This window comes from Salminus brasiliensis, chromosome 7, assembly GCF_030463535.1.
Source record: "Salminus brasiliensis chromosome 7, fSalBra1.hap2, whole genome shotgun sequence".
NCBI classification, from domain to species: domain Eukaryota; kingdom Metazoa; phylum Chordata; class Actinopteri; order Characiformes; family Bryconidae; genus Salminus; species Salminus brasiliensis.
In genome coordinates this window covers 6,295,346-6,320,132 of record NC_132884.1, presented here as the reverse complement: position 1 = coordinate 6,320,132, position 24,787 = coordinate 6,295,346, and the positions used below count along the sequence as shown (strand labels likewise).

Here is a 24,787-nt window from a genome sequence, read left to right as displayed (position 1 = left end):
CTAACTGCTGAACATCCGACGCAAACTCGCGTCTGAGAGAGTAAAAGAAAGGCTAAAATGTGGACGGTCTAGCCGTGTTTGGACTCATAGCCGGCTAGCTTAGAGAAACTAGCAGTTAGTTCCCCAACAATATCGGCCACTTCCGCATATTGCACATTTCCGCCTTAGATGCACAAGATTACAGCGCTATTAGAGATGTTTAAATATTATTTTTAGATGTGATTTTTTTTGCAAGAATAAAGTTGAAATGCCTCTCTAAGGCAGGAGCTGACAATTTTTGAATTTTTGAAGTTATTGACAATATTGGGGCTGGTCATTGATAGGGGACTAACTGCTAGCTTAGTTAGCAGGATCACAATCTGCTCACCACAGAACAAACTTAGTCCGACTGACTGAAATCTCACTTATAAATGTTTAGATAAGAATGTTTTTTTCCAGTGGTTTTAGATCTGTAGCCCACTCGCTAAGCTAGCCTTCACTTAGCTAGCTCAGCTACAGACAGCCCAGTGCAGCTGCTGTTGACTAACTGCTAAATGTCCGATAATAGTGTTGGCGAATAAAACTTGTGTCTGAGACAGAGAAGTCGACTTAGAGGCTAAATGTGAACGGATTAGCCATGTTTGGACTTGTAACCAGCTGTTTAGGCCTAGAGAAGTTAGCTCGCAGGCTTAACACCACAGCACAGGCCGGGTTCCAGTTACCTGAGGCTCAAATCACACCTGTTTAGAGTATAAAGCCTCATATCTGAGAACACAGAGTCGAGTGAATGGTCTTAGGAATGTTCTCGACTATTTTCAGACTCATTCAGTAGACTGTTCTCATCCAGGTTTGCTTTCTCTGCCCTTCAGACCTTATCATGTTGCTAAACTCGTAAGTGCAGTGGGCTTGTTTGTTTCCCACCTGTTTTCAAAGTGTGGCATCACAAATCAGAGAGCTCCCACAGCGCCCTCTCTTAAATGCAGACGGGGGTAAGAGCTTATTTGGCCGTGTACTAGATCAAATCAGACACTTTGTAACATCCTCATTTTAAGATACCGTCAACACTTTGAAATACTGCAGTATACAGTGTTGCCATTATACCGCCCAACCCTAGTATTGACCACTCAATAATAAAAAAAAAGACATTTAACAAAAATATGCTGGGGTATCAGATACGCTTCGCAATATCAGTTCTTTAGAAAACACAACAAAATGGAGGTTTGCACAGACGTTCAGCTGGATGTACAGATTAGAAGGCTCTCCATTTTAGGCCAGAACTCCCATGGCCTTCAGCTGGCAACACAGACAAATAAATGTCGGGACACAACTTCAGTGCACAGGTCTAAATAAATAATGAGGCAGTAAAATCCCAAAATTTCAGAGCAGATTTCCCATTGTTTTCCAGCCAGACTCTTTGCAGCGCTAGACTTGTTAAGGGGAAGTAAAATCACACTTGCTCCTTCAGCTCATGTTATGTTGCAAAGCTTGGGAAACATGTCATCATGTCCTGAATCGTCTATGAAGCTCCACAGTTGCTGTCCTCTTCAGGTACTGTATTTAAAAAAGACCGCTGCAGGATTGTGGTCTCTTATAAAAATATAATTTAATGAGACATCCTCCCGGCCTTGGTTCTGGGAATGCCTGGGCACTATTTCAGTGATTCCTGAAGGTGGCATTAGCAGATATTGCTGGTATTGTAAATGGGCAAGTTCACATGTCCTTAAAAGCAACCACCCCAAGAGCCCTGGAGAGCCGGCAGCAGTTCTAGACCTGCAGTTCCAAGACATTTCATGTTCTAGATTTGTAACCTCTTGCATTAGCATAAGGGCTAGCATAATGTGGGGTATTTGGTTGCCAGCTAACAAACCAATGGCTAGGAACAAATAGCAACAAGAAAAGGAGCAGGGTGAACCATGGTGTCTCTGAACAGTGAACAGTCAGGTCTTGAAGATGATGTGTTAATAAAAGGGTCAACGGGCAAGCATGAGGATCTGAGCCATTGTGATGGCTAGACCACTGGGCCTTGTGCGATGTTTCTGGTATGCAGTGGTAAGCACCTACCAAAAGTGCTCCAAGAAAGTACAACCTGTAAACAGGGTCATGGGCCACAACTTCTGATGCTCAAATCTGCAGCTAACGTCTTGGAGCCAGATACCACAGGATGCCTTTAGAGGTATTGCGGAGTACATGCCTAGAATGCTCAGATCTGTTGTAGCAGCACAAAGGGGGCTCACTCAGTATTAGGCAGGTGGTGTTAATGTTATGGGTGAGAGTACATGCTCGCTAGCTAGCATAACTGTCCTATCAACCTGTTCTTATGATGTTTGAGAGTAATGTTCTTCTTACATTCAGGGTCTACTTGTGTATATTTATGTTAGGTAGCTAGCCAGCCCTTAACACTAGGGGGCGCAAACTTAAAACCTCAGAGTGCCTAACTCCAGGTCTAGAACTACTGCTGGCTCTACAGGTCTGCAGGTGGAAGATGCTGGAGGTGACCATTACAGTTTCACACATGACTCTCATCCCCTTCCCACTTGTTTTGTGCATTGAGATGCTCTGCCTGGTTCCTGCTGGGAGAGCCCCCTGATTCGCTTCCATCTGTGGACCGTCTCAAAGAGACGTTTCCCTGGAGAGGGAGCTTGGACGAGTCAAAGGCCAGCGGAGGGATGGTGTTGACCAGAATGAACTGCAGCGGCCTCCTCTGCTCCCGATAGCGGCAGCGCATGTAGCGGGCGAACGCGGCCCGGTAGGTCTTGTTGAAGAGCGTGTAGATCAGTGGGTTCACTGCCGACGAGAGGTAGCCGACCCACACGAAGACGTTCAGCAGCCCAGTCATGAGGGTCGGGTCACAAGCTGTGGAGCCACAAACCACCGACATGACGTTGGTAATGAAGAACGGGCACCACATTATGACGAACAGGAAGAAAACCACACCGAGGACCTTGGAGGCCTTCTGCTCGTTGCTGATGGACTGCATGGTACGGCGGACAAAGGGCCTGGAGGTCCCGACAATGGAGTCAGGACAGAGGGACCCCCGGCCGAAGAGGCGCTCGGAGGACAGTGAGCCTCGTGGCAGCAGCTCCATCATGAACAGCCACTTTGGACGCACCATGAGCTGATCCAGGCACATTGTCGCTTGACTTTGCAGGGCGCTGATGGTCAAAAAATATGTGACCACCATGATGAGGAGCGGCACGAAGAACGCCACGAAGGACCCAATTAGGACAAAGCTGTTGTCCGTCAGCTGGCAGCTGCCGTCCTGGAAGACTTTGGAGTGGTCGTGGAGGCCAAGGACAGGAACTGGCATGGAGATTCCTGGAGAGAAAGTGAGAAAGAGAGAGTACAGCTTTGATTCTCTAAAAAATAGAAAAACATATCTGTAAATGAAGAAGTGTGAAGAACCTTTTATTTAAGTTTAAAGAACAACCACATAACGTAAATATTCTAGGACAGTGGTTCCCAAAAAGGCTTCTGGAGAATGACCTCTTCCTGCACAATTTAACAGTTTCCTGCTTATTAACGCCTTAAGTAAAGGTTAAGAGCTTGTTCCGTATTAGCTGGATCAGGTGTGCAGGTAAGGCAGGGGGTAAATCAGGTTATTTAGAGAACCAACAGTGGCATCATACAAAACCCATTTATGGCACCTGTATGTAGGCCTACACTTCAGCTCTTCACTGTTATAACTGCATTACTCTCATAATTACTATCAGTTTCATAGACCCTAAAATAGAACCCTGTGGGACTCACAAAGTATGCTATACTGTTACCAAATAATTCATTGTAGTATCTGCATTAATAACAGGTCTTATAATAGAATAACAAACCTAGGGTTCAAACGGTCAAGAGTGTACCTCAGTTCAGTGGTTCTGAATCATCTACCCACCTTCCAGGACAAAGATCATCTGGGTGGGTTTGAGGAGTGGTTTGGTTGGAACTGGCCAACCAACCAGGCTCAATTAAAGCTCTCTGAGCAAGAGATTGGGTGAGGGAGTAAAAGTATTGGTTGTGGAGTACTAGAAGTAAACTAGAAGACACGTCCACGCTTACCTACAGAGATGGTCCAGGCTGCAGTGATTTTGACCCGGGCTCGGGAGCGGGAGTTGCTGCGGCTGTGCTGGATGGGATTGCGGATGGCGATATAGCGGTCCAGAGAGATGGCGCACAGATGCATGATGGACGCCGTGGAAAACAGCACATCCAGGTAGATCCAGATAGGACACAGAGCAAAGGGGAAGGGCCAGGTGTAATCTATAAGAAGAGGCATAGAAACACTGCTAGTCCTGGTAAGGACAGTAGGAGAGTACCTGAGGTCATATTGGGGAAGGCTTCCTGAAACATTAGGCATGCTGAAGCTCATCATATTGCCTTTTTGTCCAGCAGAGGGTGCTGTTTTTGTGTTGTCGAAATAGATTAGAGCAAGGGATTGTCTTCAGATAGAGGATCAATGACTGGATTACAGGCTTGTTGTTTTCCCACTCCCACAAATCAAACGTTCAAAAGAAAAATTGACACCAAATGTAGTTAATCAGCCAGGACATATTTGATGCCTGCTTCTTACGTATAGCACTAAGGCTACTATGCTAATGTAGCTTTAAAGTAACACAAGCTTAAACCTCACCAAATGGCAAAGATAATGGTGCCCTACCGTGTCAGAAAACCTTTATGAACGTCTATTAGAGAGTACCTAACAGCTCTTAACTATGTTTTGAGACAATCGAGCCAATATGCTCATAAGTGGAGTGAAGAGTGGACAAGGTGGATTCTAGGTGGGCATGAGTGGGCTCTGAGTGGGTTTGTACATACGTTTTTTTTTTCTGGGACCCAGTCGGGCTTCCAAAATAAGCCCCAAAAATACAGCCTACCTTAATCTCACACGGGTCCCGTCTAGGCCCTGCATTCAGTGTACAACCCAGATGGGCCCATGTTTAACCCCTCCTGGTCTTATCACTGACCCTGGTAGCCATCCATATGTTGGGCCAATGTGGAACCTGAGGACAAAAATTTCTGGTTCCCAGTTGGGTTTCCCATACAAGCCCCACATGGACGTGTTGGCTGGGAAGTGTGTGATGAGTTAGGCATGAAGAATGCACAATGCTAGTATCTACATTAGCCTTGCATAAGTGCAAATGTAAAAGGGTTTGCTTGCAAAACGCATTGGATGCCATTTTCATCCATTTCAATTTTACTGTTTTTGACAGAGTAATAAGGCGTTGCGAGAGAACTGGAGCTGTATTTCAGCACTGATATTCATGTGACTGATGATTCATGTTGCTGTTATTACCATCCTTAAAAAACAGCATGGACCAGCTTAGCTGGTCACTAGAAACACCAGAAGACTTTTGAACACTGGTATGCTGGTCAACCAGCACCAGACCTGCATAAATCAGTTGTTTTTATTATCACTGCTGAAAAAGATTAGCTTTTCACTAGTATTGGGTATGTTTTTTTTATTTTGATGGTTTAGCTGGTCTACAAGCATGATCCACCTGACCAAGCTAGACCACCAGCATGACCAGCAAGACCAAGCTTGTGGACCAGCATGACCAACATAACCAAGCTGTTCAACCAACATGGCAAGAAGGACCAAGCTGGTTGACCAGCATGAACAGCATGACCAAGCTTGTGGATCATCATGACCTGCATCACTATGCTGGATGACCACCATCACAAGCATGACCAAGCTTTTGGACCAGCATGACCAACATAACCAAGCTGGTCAACTAACATGACAAGAAGGACCAAGCTGGTTGACCAGCATGAACAGCATGACCAAGCTTGTGGATCATCATGACCTGCACCACTAAGCTGGATGACCACCATCACAAGCATGACCAAACTTGTGGACCAGCATGACCAACATAACCAAGCTGGTCAACTAACATGACCAGAAGGACCAAGCTGGTTGACCAGCATGAACAGCATGACCAAGCTTGTGCACCAGCATGACCAAGCTTGTGGACCAGCATGACCTGCATTACTAAGCTGGATGACCACCATCACAAGCATGACCAAGCTTGTGCACCAGCATGACCAAGCTTGTGGACCAGCATGACCTGCATTACTAAGCTGGATGACCACCATCACAAGCATGACCAAGCTTGTGGACCAGCATGACCAGAAAGACCATGCTGGTTTACCAGTATGACCAAGTTGGTTGACCAGCATTACCAGCACGACCAAATTTACCCACTGGTCCACCAGCATAACCAAGCATGACCAGAATCAAATGCAACATACACTATGCTGGTCAAGAGCTGGTTACCCAGCTAGCTTATCACCATATGGCATGTTCTTGTCTGTATGACAACCGTGTCTGTATGGCACCTTGATCAAAGACCAGCTTAAACCATCTGAACCCAGCTACCAGCAAAAGCTGGTCTTGAGCTGGATTTTTCAGGAGGGATTTTATGAATTTCTGAGCACATTCTTCTTTATACTGTCTGATACCATAGAGGAAACACTTGCCTTCCCTTAACGGTTTTATTATGCTGTGGGTCAAATTGGCCTGTTTCAAAATACAGGAAAATATTTAAATCATTTTTGGAGCATAAAGCCCTTTCTGCTGGGTATAATTAGTCTAAAACATAGAAATGGATCAAATGAGAGAATACCGATGGCTTGTACCACAACCAATCCTGCAAGGTCAAATAAAATCTAAAAGTCTAAAAACAATTAAATAGAATAGAGACTACTGTATATACTGTATAACTACTTTATAACCACTAACACTGTTCTGCTGAGCTGAGCTGAGCTGAGCTGTGTGAGGTATGAAAACACTGCTTCAGGTGCTAAATGTCAGTGCTAAATTTACACTGCTTTTGTATGTCAGGATCTTAGATCTAACAAGGAAAGGGCCTTTTTATTCAGTGTCTCAGTTTATCTACAGCTGTTTTTGAACTTCGCAGGGCAGATCATTATTTATCTAGCTGCACAGATGAAGGTTACTGTACGCTGAAACACATGATGTTTTTTATCTACTAAATACAATGCAGTTAAGCCACCTGAAAAAAAGTCAGATAACAAAAATAAATAAACTAAAAAATAGTGAATTATCATACTACTGTGTAACTTTCTGACAGTCACAGAACCATTATGGCTGTCCCTTATAGGATATGGTACATAAACGGAGGGTTCTAAAAGGTTCTAAAATAGACGTATGACCTCTAAAGAACCTTCCCAGCTGACATGTCCATGTGGGGCTGAATGAGTAACCCAACAGGACCCCATAATGGTTTGTCCTCAGATTTCCTGTTGGCCCCACATATGGATGCCCACTAGGGTCAGTAATTGGACCAGGATGGGTTAAACATGAGCCCCATCTGGGTTGTACACTGCATATAGGGCCTAGATGAGACCCATATGAAATGAAGGTGGGCTGTAATGATGGGGATAATTTAGGAAGCCCAACTGGATCCCAGTAAAAATGTATGTACAAACCCACTCTGAGACCACCTGGAACCCACCTATCACACTCTCCACTTGAGGTAAAGTAAAGTTCTTTACAATTTTGAAGGTTTTTCAAACTCACACGTGTATTTTGCAGAAATGATTCTTCTCGGAACCAAAAGAGGTTCTTCTAAGCACAACAAAGGAAACTGAGCCATAGAGTTTAAGTGTTTTCTTGTGTGATGAGTGATGAAACGGTCCTGATCTACATCACACTGCACCTGCTGTCTTTCTCCCAACCTGTGACCTTTTGACTGCTCACACTTCTTTATCGCTTTGTGATTTACAGTCCCAGTTGTGTCGGAGCGAATGATGATATTATCAAGTTGTCAGATATCCCAAATGACATGAAGATTTGTAGCTCATTTTTCAGTACCCTAATTGTGTCATCGCTTGTCATTCATCGGCCCAGGTGCGAACATGTGTCCTACTAGCTGTATCGAAGACTTTCAGCGGACTGCACTTTACAGTGTAACCCACAGGAGGGGTTCATTGTGACACATTAAGAAGTTAGTTAAGATAGTTAGGGATGTCCCAATCAGGTTATTTTGCCCTTTAATCCGAGTATCTTAATGCTGAGCATCAGCCGAGACTGATCCCATCTGATCGTTGTGTTAGTATAAATAATCCGGGCACAGTTTGGATCAGATGAGTTGGGGGGGGTGGGGGGTGGTAATAGTAGACGTACACATTCTGAACTGATATCTGTTGTTGTCTGTGGGTGGGACACAACACCGCCTTCCCCATGACAGACTGGGGTTCAATTCCCCAGCCAGGCAAGTACACCACGCTACATCTTGTCCAGTCCTTGGACAAGACTCCTAACGCTACATTTACCTACCTGTGTACCATGATACATGTGTAAAAAGCATTCACCCCCTTGGGTGTATGTTTTCCCATGTTATTGCTTTCATAAATGGAATCATGATGCATAAATATTCACCTCGTTTAATGTGCCCGACCTAATTCAACAGAGGTCCAGGCAACAGGTGCTAGTAGTAGTAGTAGTAGTAGGTGCAGTGAATGTGATTCCAGTGTTTGCAGTATAAAGACACCTGTCTGGAAGGTTCAGCCACTGATTAATCAGCATTCCTGGCTACAAATACACCATGAAGATAAAGGAACACTCCACTGAAACAAAAAATTCCACTGAACAACCCTTTCTGAGTTCTGTTAAATCCTTTTTCAAGAAATGGAAGGAATATGGCACGTCGGTAAATCTACCTTGAACAGGCCGTCCTCACAAACTGAGTGCCCATGCAAGAAGGAGACTAGTGAAGGAGGCCACCAAGACACCTATGACTACTCTGAAGGAGTTTAATTAATGTTACCACCACCATGCTTCATGGTGAGGATGGGTTCCCAGAAGAATCATTTCTGTAAACACAACATGTAGTCTGATGGCCCAAAAGCTCCTCATTTGGAATCATCAGACCATCGAACCTTCTTCCGGTTGACCTTCGAGTCATATGACATCTAAGTCTCTCCCATCTCAGCTGCTTTTACCCACATCCCACATTCTTTCCATTTCTTAATGTTGGATTTAACAAAACTCCAGGGGTTGTTCAGTGGCATTTTTTGGTTCAGTGGATTGTCCTTTATCTTCATGGTGTATTTGTAGCCAGGAATGCTGATTAATCAGTGGCTGGACCTTCCAGACAGGTGTCTTTATACTACAATCACTGGACTCAGGTAAATCTCCAGTTACTTGATTGTTAGATTAGTAGCACCTGTTGCCTGGACCTCTGTTGAATTAGGTCGGGCACTTTAAACGAGGTGAATATTTATGCATCATGATTCCATTTATGAAAGCAATAACATGGGAAAACATACACCCAAGGGGGTGAATGCTTTTTACACATGTATCATGGTACACAGGTAGGTGAATGTAGCGTTAGGAGTCTTGTCCAAGGACTGGACAAGATGTAACGTAGTGTACTTGCCTGGCTGGGGAATTGAACCCCAGTCTGTCATGGGGAAAGCGGTGTTGTTTCCCACCCACAAACAACAACCGATATCAGTCCAGAGTGTGTACTACTGCAACACACACACACAAACACTGACCATCTTGGTCAGGGAGGAGAGTCAAACTCCAGGGGAAGTTCAGTGACTTGGACATTTTTTGGTGTCCACCCCCAATAACCTCAATAACCTTTCTCAAAGTTGCGTAGTGTGTTCTCAGTTTGTGCCTCGGTGTTCCAGTTAAATTCCAGGCCAATAAAAAACGAATCTTACACCCTGTGCACATTAATGTCTATAAACCACCAGAAGAAACGGTCTAGGCTGCAACCTTTATAGAGTTAAGAGTCCAAATTTGTTGTAATATCCCAAAAAATTGCTGATGCATGCATCCAATTTGTCAGGGTGCATTGCATCACGCAGGCCCACGGCCTGTGGATCCAAAATAAGTGCAGCCTTCTCCGCTAACCCCTGGAGATGATTCATCATCTGAGACAGGGTTGGTTTTCCTCGCTGACAAAACAAGCACTGAAGTCTAACGAGGATTAGTACACTGTGCTGCCGAATGGAAAGAGGAAGAGTCAGGGGCCGGGGTTGGGGTCGGGGTTGGGGTGGAGTGGAGTGGAGTGTGGGTGAGTGGGGTGGTGGTGTGTAGAAACCTCACTCTGCCTCCTTCTTTTTTCTTTGAACTGAGACGATTATGCACCCGGAGAGACTGGGTGTGAAAGCAATGTTGGGGAAGATTTCAATTTAGAGGACAGCTATAGAGAGAGCGCACTGCATTCTTTCAGTAACACTGTGGAAGAGGCACAGTGGGAGGATCCATGGGTATGTAATGCTCTCCTCAGCACGACAGGCTTTACTTACAGTGTTCCCAGAAGTATTCCCGGTTCCGTATGAATTCTGTTACTTTGACGCTGTTATATAAGATCATTACATCAGGGACATGAAGATGACCTATTTCTAGAGGCGAGGAAAGTGGACGGTAAAGGTGGGTATGGAACAAATACAGAATATCATTAAACTGAGATCCACTGAGATCCACTATATGTCCAAATGTTTGTGGACACCCCTTCTAATGAATGCATTCTGCTACTTTAAGATGCACTCATTGCTGACATAGATGTGCATAGGTGTGGGCTTAGAGGGGTAGAAAGCTCCCCCAGCTCAAGCTTTCTTCTGAAATCAAGAGTATTAAAACTAGTGGAGTAATCGTCTCTACTGTCCAGTAAAGAAGGCTTTCTACTAGATTTTGGAGAATTGCTGTGAGGATTTGATTGCATTCAGCCGTAAAAGTGTCAAGTCAGCTCAGGATGTTGGTTGATCACCATCCCACCTCATCATACCCAACTCCCCAACCAATCCCAAATGTATTGGATGAAGCACCAACCATCATTCCAGAGAACACAGTTCCATTGCTCTACAGCTCAATGCTGGGGGGCTTTATACCCCTCTAGCCCACACCTAGCATTAGGCATGGTGCCAATAGCTACAGGGGCTAGAGACTCTACATGCATTTGCACATCTGTGTCAGCAATGGGCGCAACTTACTGTAGCTGAATGCATTCATTAGAAGGGGTGTCCACAAACATTTGGACATATAGTGTATGTGTTGGTAAAACAGTGTCAGCACATAAAATAGGCTATCAAACAGAATGCAATGTTGATTTTTCAGTGTTTGAGTGATTTAGGTAAGGAATTTAATTATTAACTATTTTAAAAAATAGTTAATTATTTTGAATTAAATTGTTTTATTTTAGTTTTATATTTTAGTTAAATTTAGGTCGATTAAATTTGGACTAAAATATTTATTCAAATTTTAGTCATGCATTTCCTAAACAGCTTAAAATTATGTTACAGTTAACAACACGTTAACCTCCGAAACTTTGGAAGAAATAAGACCCCATTTGTTCTTAAATATATTTGGGAAAGAGCAGTAACCTCAGCTATTGATTACAGTACAGTAACGCTATTACGTTAATGAACACAGAAGTGTGCTAATGGTCTATAGAGGGTATGCATTATCATCACGTTCCCACTAGAACACGGCCACTTTAGATATACTGAGTGACATATCATTCTGCAACATGGCTGCTTTTACAAGGGAAATCAGCCAAACCAGGAATGAAATAAGTGATTATCTGCTCAAGTTAAATGCAGTTGAACTCCACAGCAATCCATCCAAATTGCCAAAGGACCAATGGTTCATGGACGGTGGTGTGTAGCCAGAAGCGTCCAGCTAACTGAGCCTAATATCTGTGAGTACAGAGTTGAAGTGCATGGTCTTAGGAGTGTTCTCCACTGTTGTCAGGCTCATTTAGTAGACTGGTTTATCCAAGTTTGCTTGCTTTCCCTTTTAATCAAACTAGATTCACGGCTACGATGGGCTTGTTTTTTCCCCACCTGTTTTTAGAGCTTGACTTCGCTAAAACCAAAGTTCCCACACCTTTCAGAATCTAGATTCCAGTTGTTTCTGTGAATTGCAGCAATTAATTAATTTCTCTATACTTTAGCTTTCATCTGTCTGTAAAAGGAGAGGTCCGGATTCCTGCTGAATCTGTTTGTACAGTCAGTCGCACAACAGCTCTTTCCCATTTGTGACGATTTTCTGCGTGCACTTCAGCATACACACTAAACACTAACACTAACACTTACTCAATTTGCCACTCAGTGGGCGTGACAGCACGATTACCGCCACCTGTGATGTCACGTGCATACCCTCTATAGGGGCGTCTCTGTCATTGCCTCTCCTGGCCGGAAGGCTGCTAACTTTGTAACTTTGGTGAAACGGTCAGGATAATGCCTGCGATAACTAAGTCATCCTAAGTCCACATGCTTTGAGAAGCATGTCCTTCAGGGGGCGCTCAAAGTGTGATTTACTGTTTTACTGCAGTGGAGTAAAAGTGAATCACACATCTCGACCTTAGGAGGAGCCCAAGAGCAAAAAATACCAACTCTTGCCCAGTAATGAGATTTGAGCATGACTATAAAACAATATCCATGAATGACTACTGCAAATTATTAATAAGAGGGAAATCATATGGTCATATTTCCCACAGCTACTGGACGGATATCTTCGCGGCTCTGTGTTTCTGAACGACACGTGCTGTACATATTGTACACAGAAGATAGGAAAGCAAATAGTGATGGACATAAAGCCCCAAACAGTTGGACACACCCCCTTTATACTTAACCAGGAGGACATCAAAGCTATAAAGTAGAATTATGCAATCAGAAATGTTGGCCTGCTGCCAAATACAGCTACTTAGGCCCACTTCACCTCACAACACAGCGGACTGGCTCCAACACGTTAACAAGGACAGACGCAGGTAATTAACTTTTAACGAGGAATGCATACTAATTAGGATATAATGATTAAGGGTTCCCAAACCACAAACTTCTCATTTTTTTTAAAAGCTCTAAAGGAAATCTACTTTTTGGGATCATAAAACAAAGTGGGTGCGTGGTAATTTGGAAGGTCGCTGCCCACCGCTACGTAATAGAGGAGAATATTCTCACTGTTCCATCATCAATTAAGGCGGACTCAGCAGAACTGAGGGCAGATCTGAGAAACTCTGAGGACTGCCTTGGCCTAAAGGTCAGAGGAGTGGCCTTTGGACTGGAAGGTTGCAGATTCAGTCCTTGGAAATGGCAGGAACTGGGGCAAGGAGGACACTTAACCCACAAGGACACTTAACCCATATTTGCTCCCAGGGTGCTGAGGTGGCTACCCACTGCTGTATGTGGTGTTCCCACTGCCCAAATCTAGTGTGTGGGCACTGCCACAGATGGGTGAAATGCAGAGGTTGAATACACTGTATTGATACAATATATATATATATATATATATATATATATATATATATATATATATAATTTTTTACATTTTAATTAATTTATTTATTTATTGTGGCTATTGTGCCCCCAAGTGGTTAATATTTAATATTTTATATATAAAATATATTTTATATTATAATAATTTTATATAAAATAATATATATCAACATAAAATGTCTTTTATTGAACAAATCACTTTTTTTTTTTACAAAAGCTACAAAAGAGTTTGCATGAGAAAATGTTTGTATATTTAAAAAATTAAGTCTACTCTCCCTATTAAAGCAGCATTCTGCAAAAATATTTTAATTCTCGCTCCAGGGCTTTCCCTACAGTCTAGAGGTATAATATACGCTTTGAGTTGCCACTAAAGGACACATGCATTTTTGGACAAGCTGAGAGAAACAGAACAACCACTGAAAGTGAAAGAAGCATGTGCCTCGGGTTACGCCGCTTTACGCAGTTCCATGAGCATTTTCCTGACCTCTACACCAAAGTTCCATAGTGCAGTTAGCAGCGTACCGAACCCAGAGTAGCAACGATAGCGAGGTCATTCTCCCTAGTACAAGTCAGTGGAGCATCACAATGATTTTGAAGCTGTTATTTGTAGGTAAAAACGTTACATACTGCTGCTTTAAGATAGAACTTACAAACAGTCAGGATGGACCAAATCTTTGACTTGTACCTTAGAGGAGAGTTCAGAAAATAGTGATGGACATGGAAGAGTGTAGTGATAGTCACAGAGGACAGGAAAGAGAACAAATGACAGACAGGGAAGTGAATGGTAAGGAACACAGCGGACAAAAACGAGAATAGCGCCTGACAGCCTGTAGGCTTTTATTTCGTGCGATGGCTCCACTGTGTCATGGCTCTGGAGCGTGACGGTGTGACCTTGTTCTAAACCAGCTGCTCATGTTTAATATCCCTTATCTTTACATGATCAAGGGCTATGACAGCGCTTCCTATGAAACTGGTCAAGGCAGCGAATGAATAATGCATCTCGGCTATTAAGGCAAATCTGTCAGTAGGCCACTTCAGCCCATCTCTCATCGCACCGATACCATTTGCCACAGCTTCTCTGGAAGTGTCTTTTTTTTTTTCCTTTCTACAGGCCAAATTATTCAGATGATCAAACCAGAAGTGTCAGCATCGCTTCCCTTCCTCGCGCTCATCGAATACAGAGGAGCATCATTACAGCTTAATTAATCCAACTTCAAAGCAATAGTGGGGGAGGAGGGGGAGGGATTACCCCACCCTCATGAGAAGACAGCCGGGCTAATTCCAGCCATTCCACATGGCCAACAAACGCACTCATTATATGCGCCCAAAAAACACCATCCCCTCATAGCACGGATTGCATCATTATCCCTTACGCTCAGATTCCCTCAACGCATCCGTGTTGGTGAGAATGAGGCACCAAATGATTAATTGTACTGAAGCAATGTACTTAAAGCAGCATTATGCAATATTTGTGCCTTAAAATAACAGCTGTGAAGCTCCACTGACTTGTCGTTCCCACTTCGGGCCCAGAACACCGGCTACTGCGTTATGTAACTTCACGTTCACAAGAACTATGTATCGCTGTGTAATCTTGAGCAAGATATCCCCTGTTGTTCATGCAAAATTCTCCTCTTCTTCCAATTATTGTGACACCCCCTAAACTAAACACACTATACTACTCACTGTATGGCCATGGCCACCCTCATTGTTCTATGTAAAATAAGGTACATAGCAACAAGTGGAGAGCTTGCTACTAAGAAATATGGACGATGTTCGGTGATCACATGGCTTCTCCTACAGTGTAGCTCCAACAAGATGGCAGCTTCCATTTTTGAGTGAGCGGGGATGTATTGTCCACTGTTCACCAATCAAAAACTGTTCACCAATGAAAAACATTGATCATCTTCATCTACAGTAGCGTCCGTCAAGGATTGAGATCTACATATTAGGCAGCAAGTGAACAGTCAGGTCTTGAAGGTGCTGAAAGGGTTAGGGTTAGGGTGTTCAAAGTAGGCCAAATGGGCATGTGTAAGAATCTGAGACACTTAGACGAGAGCCAAATTGTGCTGGCTGGATGATGACTGGGTCAGAACATCTCAAAAACATTAGGCAGAGGGTTTTTTTTGGTACACTGTGGTCAGTACCTACGAAAAGTGCTCCACGAAAGGACAACCAGTGAACCAGCTTCAAGGTTATGGGCCCCTAAGGCTTGTGGATGCAATGGAGGCCTGAACCACCTCACAACTTTCAGAACTTAAGGGGTCTGCTGCTAACACCTTGGTGCCAGATACCACAGAACGAGCAAGAACAGCTTCACAGTGGCTAGAGTGGTCAGATCTGTCATAGCGGCAAAAGGGGGACCTACACAATATTACACTGTAAAAAAACTATAAAAATTAAGGTACAATACTGGCAGCTGTGGCTGCTAGAATTTTACTGTAAAATATAGGGATATATTAAGGTGTAAAAGATACATAACAATTGTTTGTCCTACTCTTTCATTCCTTAATTTAACTAATATTAATTAAATTTTACTAAAAGAAACGGACAGTAAAATCCTATGCTAATGCAAGAGTGACTCCTGCAATACTCTGCTATAAAAAATGGCAACTTGCTCAACACTGAGGCCAGGCCGTTATATAACCATTATATAAAATATAAACGGACACCCAAAAGAAGGTAGCCTATGCAGAACGATTACACACTGACAGTGAGCGAAGGGAGTGGGGACATGCCAATAAGTCAATAGATGATGATGCCAGGAGCCAATGGGAAAGTAGTTTAAGTTCAAAATGTTGCACAATCCCACTGTATATTATTGAAACAGCACAGCTGACTCATGCCATGTTCTATATCGCTGCTGTCCAATGAAAACCATGTATCTCCATTTTTGTCTGTTTTTAGTTTTCTCCATGGCTTGAACCCTGTAGCTGCTCTGTACACTGTGTAGGTAATTCTGGATGAATGAACCAATAGAAATGCTTGTTATTACTGGGAAGAGACTGTTATTTTCCATTGACTTCCATTTAAAGTTAAGGATGTTTTTGCCTTCTCCTGTAAAGTCACCATTTTGGAGATACATTTTTTTATTGGACAGCAATGATATACATGTTGTTTTTTTAAGCGTAATGTATTTTTCACAAACAAATAAATGCATAACCGCCCAAAGTGTTGGCTTTTTTTATAAATATCACTAAATATGTTTGTTAAAAACTAATGTTAAAAATAATGTATTAGGTTTACTGTGACATTAAGAGGAATAAGCGTCATGGTAACGTATTAGATTCAGAAAATCCACTGTCATGCAAACAAATCCCACCTGAATGAGTCCCCTATTAATCCCTATTGATGTTTCTCAAGGACTCCGCCCCCCGGTTACGCTCTCAGGGCGTGGTCTGCACTAGCAAACTGAATTTTGGCAGGAGGAACATGCCTAAAGCCCCTCAGTACATAATGTATTTTGCCCAGAAAATAGATGGAATAAATGAGCGCTTTGGCTGATGGCTGGTATTTCACTGTTACAGTCTTTTTCACCGTAAATTTCTCAGCCATTCTTTACAGTGCAGGCAGGTATGTCAGTGCATGTACTGTACATTGTACATATGGAACAGAAATGTACCTGCTGCTCACTACCATTTTTTTCTGATGGTGCACACACACGCACACACACCCAGTATCTTAGTTTGAAGAGCTAGGGATTTTTCTCGTGGCCTGACAGGTGGGACACATTTGAGGGTCTTTTAGCCAGAGAGTTGGTCCCACTTGCAATCAGACTAATGCCGCCAGTCCACACTCACGCTAGCACAAACACATTCCAGGGTGCTTTAGGCCATCTGAGGAAAAAGATCTCCTTCTTTCTTCCTGAACTGTTGATTCCTCTTTAAATAAACAAAGTAGTGTTCTCCAACCCACTCAGAAGAGCACTGTAGCTGCAGACGGCTGGCACTGGTTCTGTATTTGTACGTGGAAAAGGAGGATATTAATAATTACGTTCTGAAAAAGTGGGATGTTTTAATAACAAATCTCTGTTCCAGTAAAGTCTGTTGACTTTTTGGCAAATGTGCGATACGTTGGCCTCAAAATGAGTCAACCTTACCTTTAGGTTTACTGTGACATTAAGAGGAATAAGCGTCATGGTAACGTATTAGATTCAGAAAATCCACTGTCATGCAAACAAATCCCACCTAAATGAGTCCCCTATTAATCCCTATTGATGTTTCTCAAGGACTCCGCCCCCCGGTTACGCTCTCAGGGCGTGGTCTGCACTAGCAAACTGAATTTTGGCATGAGGAACATGCCTAAAGCCCCTCAGTCTGAAATTGCAGATTAGGTTTTCTATAAAATTCTAGAAATACTCAAGTTTTGGTCTTACAGGCAAGGCTTGATGCACGTGCGTACACTCAAATGGCTAATCAAGTCATATTTTTAACAGGCTAATTTCAACATGTTCATGTGGGACTCACATAGGTGGGTTCCAGGTGGGCATGGGCTCTGAGCGGGTTTGTACATGTGTTGTTACTAGTTGGGCTTCCTAAACGGGCCCCATCATAGCCCATATAGCCCACCTAATCTCACTAGGGTCCCATCTAGGCCCATCTAACCCCTCCTGGTTCCATCACTGAAGCTGGCAGGCATCCGTATGTGGGGCCAACATGGAACCCATGGACAAAGCTTTCTGATTCCTGGTTGAGCTAACCATGTGGGCCCCAAATGGGCATGCTATCTGGGAATAAGTGGACTAACTTATCTTAATATAAGATAAGATAAGATAATCCTTTATTAGTCCCGCAGTGGGGAAATTCTCAATCTTACTACCCCTCAATCTTACTACCCCTCCTCTCCACTATTTTCTTATGTCTCTCTCTCTCTCTCTCTCTCTCTCTCTGATCTAAGTTTTAACACTGTTAATTATACTAAACAAAATGTCCAGGTGTATTTGATGATACATAGCATGGCTGGCTGGCTGAGGTTAAACTAATTAGATCTGCACATCAGATGGCCCATAACCTCATTATAAGTAAAGCATATGTCATTGGAACATGAAGCAGCAAAAAAAAAAAGGACATACTTTGTTTTCCTTTTGATTATAACTCATCCTTTTGATTATAACGCTATCCACCCAGATGAATGATTGCTTCTTGTTTTTTGCTTTTTAGTTTGTCTAATTAACCCACCCTTTACGTAGCTCCACCTAGCACAGGCAATGCTCCCAACACTTAACACAAAGCTAGCCGCCGCTTATTTTCACATTGCCGCCGACAAGGATTTGCCAGGCAGCCAACACATTCAGAGAAAAGCAATGGGCCCCCAGCCCAACCACATTAGCAAACAGATGCCTGTGCTGACCAACATCATTTCAAGAGTGATGAGGGAAGAGAGCACCGTCTACCCACCTGGAGAAAGCATGGCCAATTGTGCTCTGTTAGGCTCAGGTCACTGATGGCAAAGCGGCATGTCTCAGGATTCGATCTCACAGACCGCTGAGCCACTCAAAGCCTGGTTTGCCATTGTTGTGATTTGTATAACAGCCCTGGGTATTGGGCCTGATGTTGTTGGAGGGTTGAGCTTAACCAGTTTTCTACTGACTATGAGGGGGAGGGTGTATTTCACCAGATAGTGTTTTATTATTGAACATACATGACTTTGGGCTTAAGTTATCTGGCTAAACTGAGAAACCCTGCTTTGTGAAATACTCTCTAGGCCCCTTCCTTTCTTGCTCACACACACACACACACACACACACACATACACACTGTTTCTTCCTCACACGCATACAAATGCACATCGCCTGAGGGAGCATAACAACATGTCAGACCATTAGAAGCACCTGCTCTACACTCATAAATGTACAATCTGCAAAGAATGATGAACACAGTTTTCTGGACAGCATCTCTACCAACTCACTGTAAAGTATGGTGACCATGGAGACGGGCATGACCAGCAGGCCCAGGAGCATGTCCGTGATGGCCAGGGACATCAGGAAGTAGTTGGTGGCGTTCTGCAGCTTCCTCTCCAGACTAACTGCCATGATGACCAGGATGTTCCCCGTTACCGTGACAACGATGGCCAGCAGGATCAGCAGCGCCACCCAGTTCTTCTGCATGGAGCCGGAGGTCCCGCACCATGACCCCAGCGAAGCGTTTCTGACCTCTGCAATGCTGCAGTTTTTGGAGTCATTATGAAATATGTATATGTTACCCATGATCCCTGAACTCCTGTTTGAAGACGTCATGCCGGCAGTCCTCACTCGTTCTCCCGCGTCATACTTGGTTGTCTGGTGCTAATATGATTAGCCAGAGTGCAGTCGAGGACAAAACAGCATACGACTCAAATGCGAGATAAGAAAATCCAGCTCAGGTGCATCTGGTCCATCGCTGAAAGCGTTGAAGTAGAATGTTCACATCAGCTGGGCTTTGGTGAGGCACATTCCTGTGAAAATAGAGTACAATTTTATATGTAAGGGAGCGGGAGGACTGTTTCGTGATGTTTACTTTGGCATAGTTGTATAATGAGAGTTCGGTACATGGAACTGGCAAACCCTCAACCTCAGACACTTCAAAAGAAAACCTGGAATAACCAAAGCAGAGCTGAAAAACAGGCCAATTCTAAAACCCCAAAACTGTTACATCACAGTCTTGACTCAGTATATGTAGACCCACAACATTTCCATAAACTTGGGCAACTTAGGCAACACTAGTGAAATGGTAAAACGCGATGGCGACTTCAGGAGAACATGGTGTTGAGCAGCTCATCATCTCTGGGCTATGCTAGTTATGAGAATACAGGTTGCATATACTGATACTGAGTCAAGACTGTGATGTAACAGTTTTGGGGTTTTGGAATTGGCCTGTTTTACATGAACCAGGCTAATTCCTCATGACCACAGCTTTTCTTGTGCCAGTGTCCACAGAAGAGAAGCTCAAACTCGTTAAGCAAGTTAAGTTAAGCTAGGCTAAAAGCTAACGCTAAATAGTTACAATGTTCTTAAAACAGGCTATGCTATGGTACGCTATGCTATACTACGTGGTTCCTGTGAGCCACCTCAGTGACATAAACCAGTCAGTCAGAGCAAAGCTCATTATACACACACACTGGTAAACATCTGCCTCTAGATTCACACACATGCTCAGTACACTCTTGGTTAAAGCTTATTTCCCTTGTAAGGATAATGTATGCAGTCTAACCTCAAATGGGTGCGTTTTGCCCTTAAACTTTAAGTAGTCTGATTTGCATTTGCATTCTGTTGCAGAGGTATTGAGCTGTCCAAAGCTAAAACAACTGAGAGTTTTTCCGAGTGGCGCAACTGTCTAAGAACCTATTAACACCTGGCATTAACATGTGTTTTGGTGGTCCGATCATGTTCGGATTTCATTTGTTTGCATGAAAATCCAGGTGTAAACATCACCCAAGACGCATTGTAATCGGATTACAATCGGATCACTCAAACCACATTCAGAGGTCGTCAAAAACGGATCCAATCCACATTTAATACAAGTGTAAACGGAATGCGCTTTCTGCGATCAGATTCCATCAGGCAAGCAGAATAATTACTGTGGATCATGGCTTCTCTCTCCCTTGCTTTTGCTATGTCACTCTCAAAGTAAAATCCGATCTCATCTGATCGCACTGGAGACGCATTTTAAGTTAAGTGTAAACAGAATCTGGTCAAAGTAGCTCCAGATGCTATCCAGATGCCAGGTGTAAACAGGTTGTAAGTGTTGGCCTGGCGTTGCAAGATTGTGTGTTTCATCCACGGTGATGCCACAGCTCACCATGGCTGAGAGTCCTAGAGAGCATTAATGGCCTTGCTGTCTCTGGCTGGGTAGGATGGCCCAAACAGATTCGTTTGTGAAATGTTGGCACAACATTCTTCTCCTCTTATTCTTATATTCTCCGTTTTCAGAGGATGAGAATCACTTGAATACGGCAGCTGTCCCACCTTCACATTGTGTGCACATTTCCAGATGGATGGACCAACAGAACTGGTCCACAGTGACTATCGGTGAAATTTTCATGAAGTGAAGAGCATTTTCATCTACAGCTGCAGCAACAGCGACTTTTTGGAGATACATGTTTTTCTTCGGACAGTGAAGATATATTGCTTTTTTTGCATGTTCAAATAGGACATGTGGTAGCAGAGCTGACACAGGGCAGGACACCAGCTATCTACATTGGTCAGTAGGGAGAGAAAGAGAAAGACAGAGAGAGAGAGAGAGATAGAGAGAGATGCATGTATCCAGACAGGCTGAAACCCTTAGGTGATTTCTATTCGCACATCTGCTGCTGTCCTAGTATAAAGCAAGTAAACAATGGGGACACATACACACACACACACACACACACACACACACACACACACACTAGTAAGCATCTGCCTCTACACACACACACATGCTCAGTACACTCTTGGTTAAAGCTTATTTCCCTTGTAAGGAACCTATATGCAAAATATAAATATATATATGTATTACACACTGTATGTCCAAATGTTTGCAAAGACACTATAGGGCAAAAATATTGAGACACTCGATCAAAAATCAAGCACATTAAAAAGGAGTTGATCCTGCTTTTGTTGGAGTAACTGTCTCTTCTGTCCAGTAAAGAAGGCTTTCTAGAAGAGCGTTAGTGAGGTCAGGATGTTGGATGATCACTTCTACCCCACCTCATCCCCACCAACTCCCTAACTAATTCTATCCAAAAGTATTGGATGGAGCACCACCAGCTGAATGCATTCATAAGAAGGGGTGTCCACAAACATTTGAACATACAGAACATTACAAGCTGATAGTGAGTTTATTAAAACACAGGATCCTTTATAGCTTTAAATAGACACCTGTCCAATAACCAGGTGCTCTTTACGGGAGCCATAGTAGAGCTGGTTTTGGTTGCTTAAAGAACCATGTTTGTAACAGTGTAATGTCTAAGTGTGAAGAATCTTTTAATTAGTTAAGAATATTTACTTCATGTGCCTCTTCACATACAGCTCTTTTAAAGCTGGTTCCACTATTGCACTGCATTGCAGAACCATTTGCAGCACCGTTTTTCTTAGTACCACCTTTACCTTAGAGTACCTAGAACATTTGGTTCTTCTAGACATCAGTAAATACACCATCAGATTGACGGGAGTCCAGCATCATTGTGCATCCCTGATAAATAACCGTTAGAACTTTAAGGTTCTAATGACTTCAGAGGCTTAAACACCACAACGCCTCTCAATAGCAAACAACCAACATAAATACTAGGAATGCACCAATATGGGAATTCCTGGGCAGTGTCAATGTCTGATATTCTGTCATGTATAAATCTGTCAATGCCAGTACAGAAAGATTCAAAAACAGTATGAACTGAACCTGCCTGAATCAGAATTCTGTTGCAGTGAAATTAATCAAATGCAGATGTTTCAGTGGGATAGTTCAGACAGAGTCATCTAAATGCTCTGATCTTCCGCAGTTCAGTAAACGCATCATCAATCAATATCAGAAGATCTCAAAGATCCATCTAAATGCTTGGTTCTTTTCTATGATGGACAATGGCATGGGCATACATCTTTAAAGACTGGTTATATATATATATATATATATATATATATATATATATATATATATATATATATATATATATATATATATATATGGCATCACTATTGAATCAAGAATTCCTAAAATAAGGGGTTCTTCAAGGGATCTTTAGTAAATGCATATATATATATACACCATATATACACAATATATATATACACCAATATATATATACACCATATTTCAGTACACTACATACAGAATTATGAGAACTCAAAGAACCACATTGAAGCTTGGCTCCTCATGACAATGTCATGGGTATGCATCTTTAAAGAATGGTTCTACATAGCACCAAAAATGTATATACAGCACTGCTATTAAATGAAAGAACTCCAAAAATAAGGGGTTCCTCAAGGGTTCTGTATTAAATGTAGTGCTTCTACGCTATTAATTTAATATATTGTCATATATTCATTAAATTCAGAACAACGCAAAGACCAATCTAAATGCCACCTTGGTTCTTCTCTATGATCTCTTATCTCTCTCTCTCTCTCTTTCTATATATATATATATATATATATATATATATATATATATATATATATATATATATATATATATATATAAATATATATATTGGGCATGGTGGTGTAAAATGTTTCTACAAAGCACCAAATAGGGTTCTACTGATGTAACACTGCTACAACATTATACAAAGTGACAGACCCCTAGTTAACCATCAAACAAACAATTAACCTAAAAAGAAAACCCTCAAAGCTACTTCAATCAAAATCAAAGGTTCTAACCCCCACCACAACCAAATAACCACACACTAACCTTCAGAGCTCCAGTGTAGGAGACGCTTTCTCAGGAGATCCTTTCTGGCGTTTTCCACCCAGTGGTAAACTCTCCACTCCAAAAGCTGAAGAAAAAAACACAACGTCAGAGTGCAACAGTAAGATAAACTCACTGCAGAAGCCACTTCTCTCTCTCACTCTCTCTCTCTCTCTCTCTCTCTCTCTCTCTGTCGCTATGCACCTCCCTCTCCCTTCTCCATCTCTCCATCCCTCTCTCACACTTACTCATTCTCTCTCTCTCTCTCTCTCTCGCTCTCCCTCCTTCTCCCTTCCAGGTTCTCCAGTCTTCACAATCCATGACTGAAGGCAGATTGTTTGAGCTCTCTCCAGAAACACTTGCCTCAGAGTACTCCCTCTGGCACTGTTCAACCGAGACAAAGACATCCGAGTGTTTTCACACACATGCACGCGTGTGCCCTCATGTGTATGCACACCTACACACACACATTTTTAAATCCTCATATTTACAGAAGCACTGAATGTATTTATATCATTCCTTCATTCATCTCTGAGCTCTAATCTCCCTCTCCAAAAGCCTTGGCGGAAAGATCTGAATGGGACAATTTGGGGCATCCCCGACCCTATATATACCTATGACATACCATCATCTATCCCAATTCAGTTCCTGTGATTAGCTAAACATTGCCACTGACACGTGTGTTAGAACACTTGAGATGAAAGTGATGGTGGAACGCGGTGGTGCTGAAAGCCTGGCGTTCCTCAGCTCGGGGACCGAAATCACCTGAGTTAGTCAACCATTTTTCACATAAGAGCACTGTCATCACAAGATATTACAAATGTATTATTAATACATATCACGAATCAATTTTTAATATTGTCTAAAAATACATTTCGGCTTTCCGCTTTTTAATAAAACGGAGGGGAAAATGACTTTTCTGTACCTTGGCGCCTCTCCTGGGCTGAGGAAAAGGTGATAAAGAAGAAAAATGGAATAAAAAGGGGGTGTGGAGGGGCAGGAGACAACATATGAGAAAATGAGGGAGAGAGAGAGGGGGGAAAGGGAGAGAGAGAGAGAGAGAGAGAGAGAGAGAGAGAGAGAGAGAGAGAGAGAAAGAGAGCATGCTATGGTAATGTACTGTTGCTGTTCTGCTCTATCAGTGTTAGAGATGGGAAGAAGGTAAAGACATGCTGTAAGCAAACCTCTGTAACGCTTCATTTACACTGATTTCTTGA

The 24,787-nt window shown here is 42.8% G+C and overlaps 1 protein-coding gene across 1 annotated transcript; it reads right to left on the bottom strand.

Moving 5' to 3' along the window:
* On the bottom strand, positions 1-23,649 carry htr2ab (5-hydroxytryptamine (serotonin) receptor 2A, genome duplicate b). The gene is made up of 4 exons (XM_072683579.1): positions 23,574-23,649; positions 19,123-19,647; positions 4,027-4,227; positions 1-3,294 (listed from the first exon to the last, which is right to left on the bottom strand). The coding sequence occupies exons 2-4, from the start codon at positions 19,448-19,450 to the stop codon at positions 2,486-2,488; spliced, it is 1,338 nt and encodes a 445-aa protein (XP_072539680.1). The 5' UTR covers positions 19,451-19,647; positions 23,574-23,649; the 3' UTR covers positions 1-2,485.
* Positions 23,650-24,787: the final 1,138 nt, after the last annotated feature.

Excerpts from the sequence above, each read along its gene's own strand:
- htr2ab (XM_072683579.1), bottom strand. The coding sequence starts at position 19,450 with ATGACGTCTTCAAACAGGAGTTCAGGGATCATGGGTAACATATACATA. Across the intron at positions 4,228-19,122 it reads CATGGTCACCATACTTTACA|ATTACACCTGGCCCTTCCCC; the intron begins GTGAGTTGGTAG and ends CTCTTCTTATAG. Across the intron at positions 3,295-4,026 it reads AGCCTGGACCATCTCTGTAG|GAATCTCCATGCCAGTTCCT; the intron begins GTAAGCGTGGAC and ends CTTTCTCTCCAG.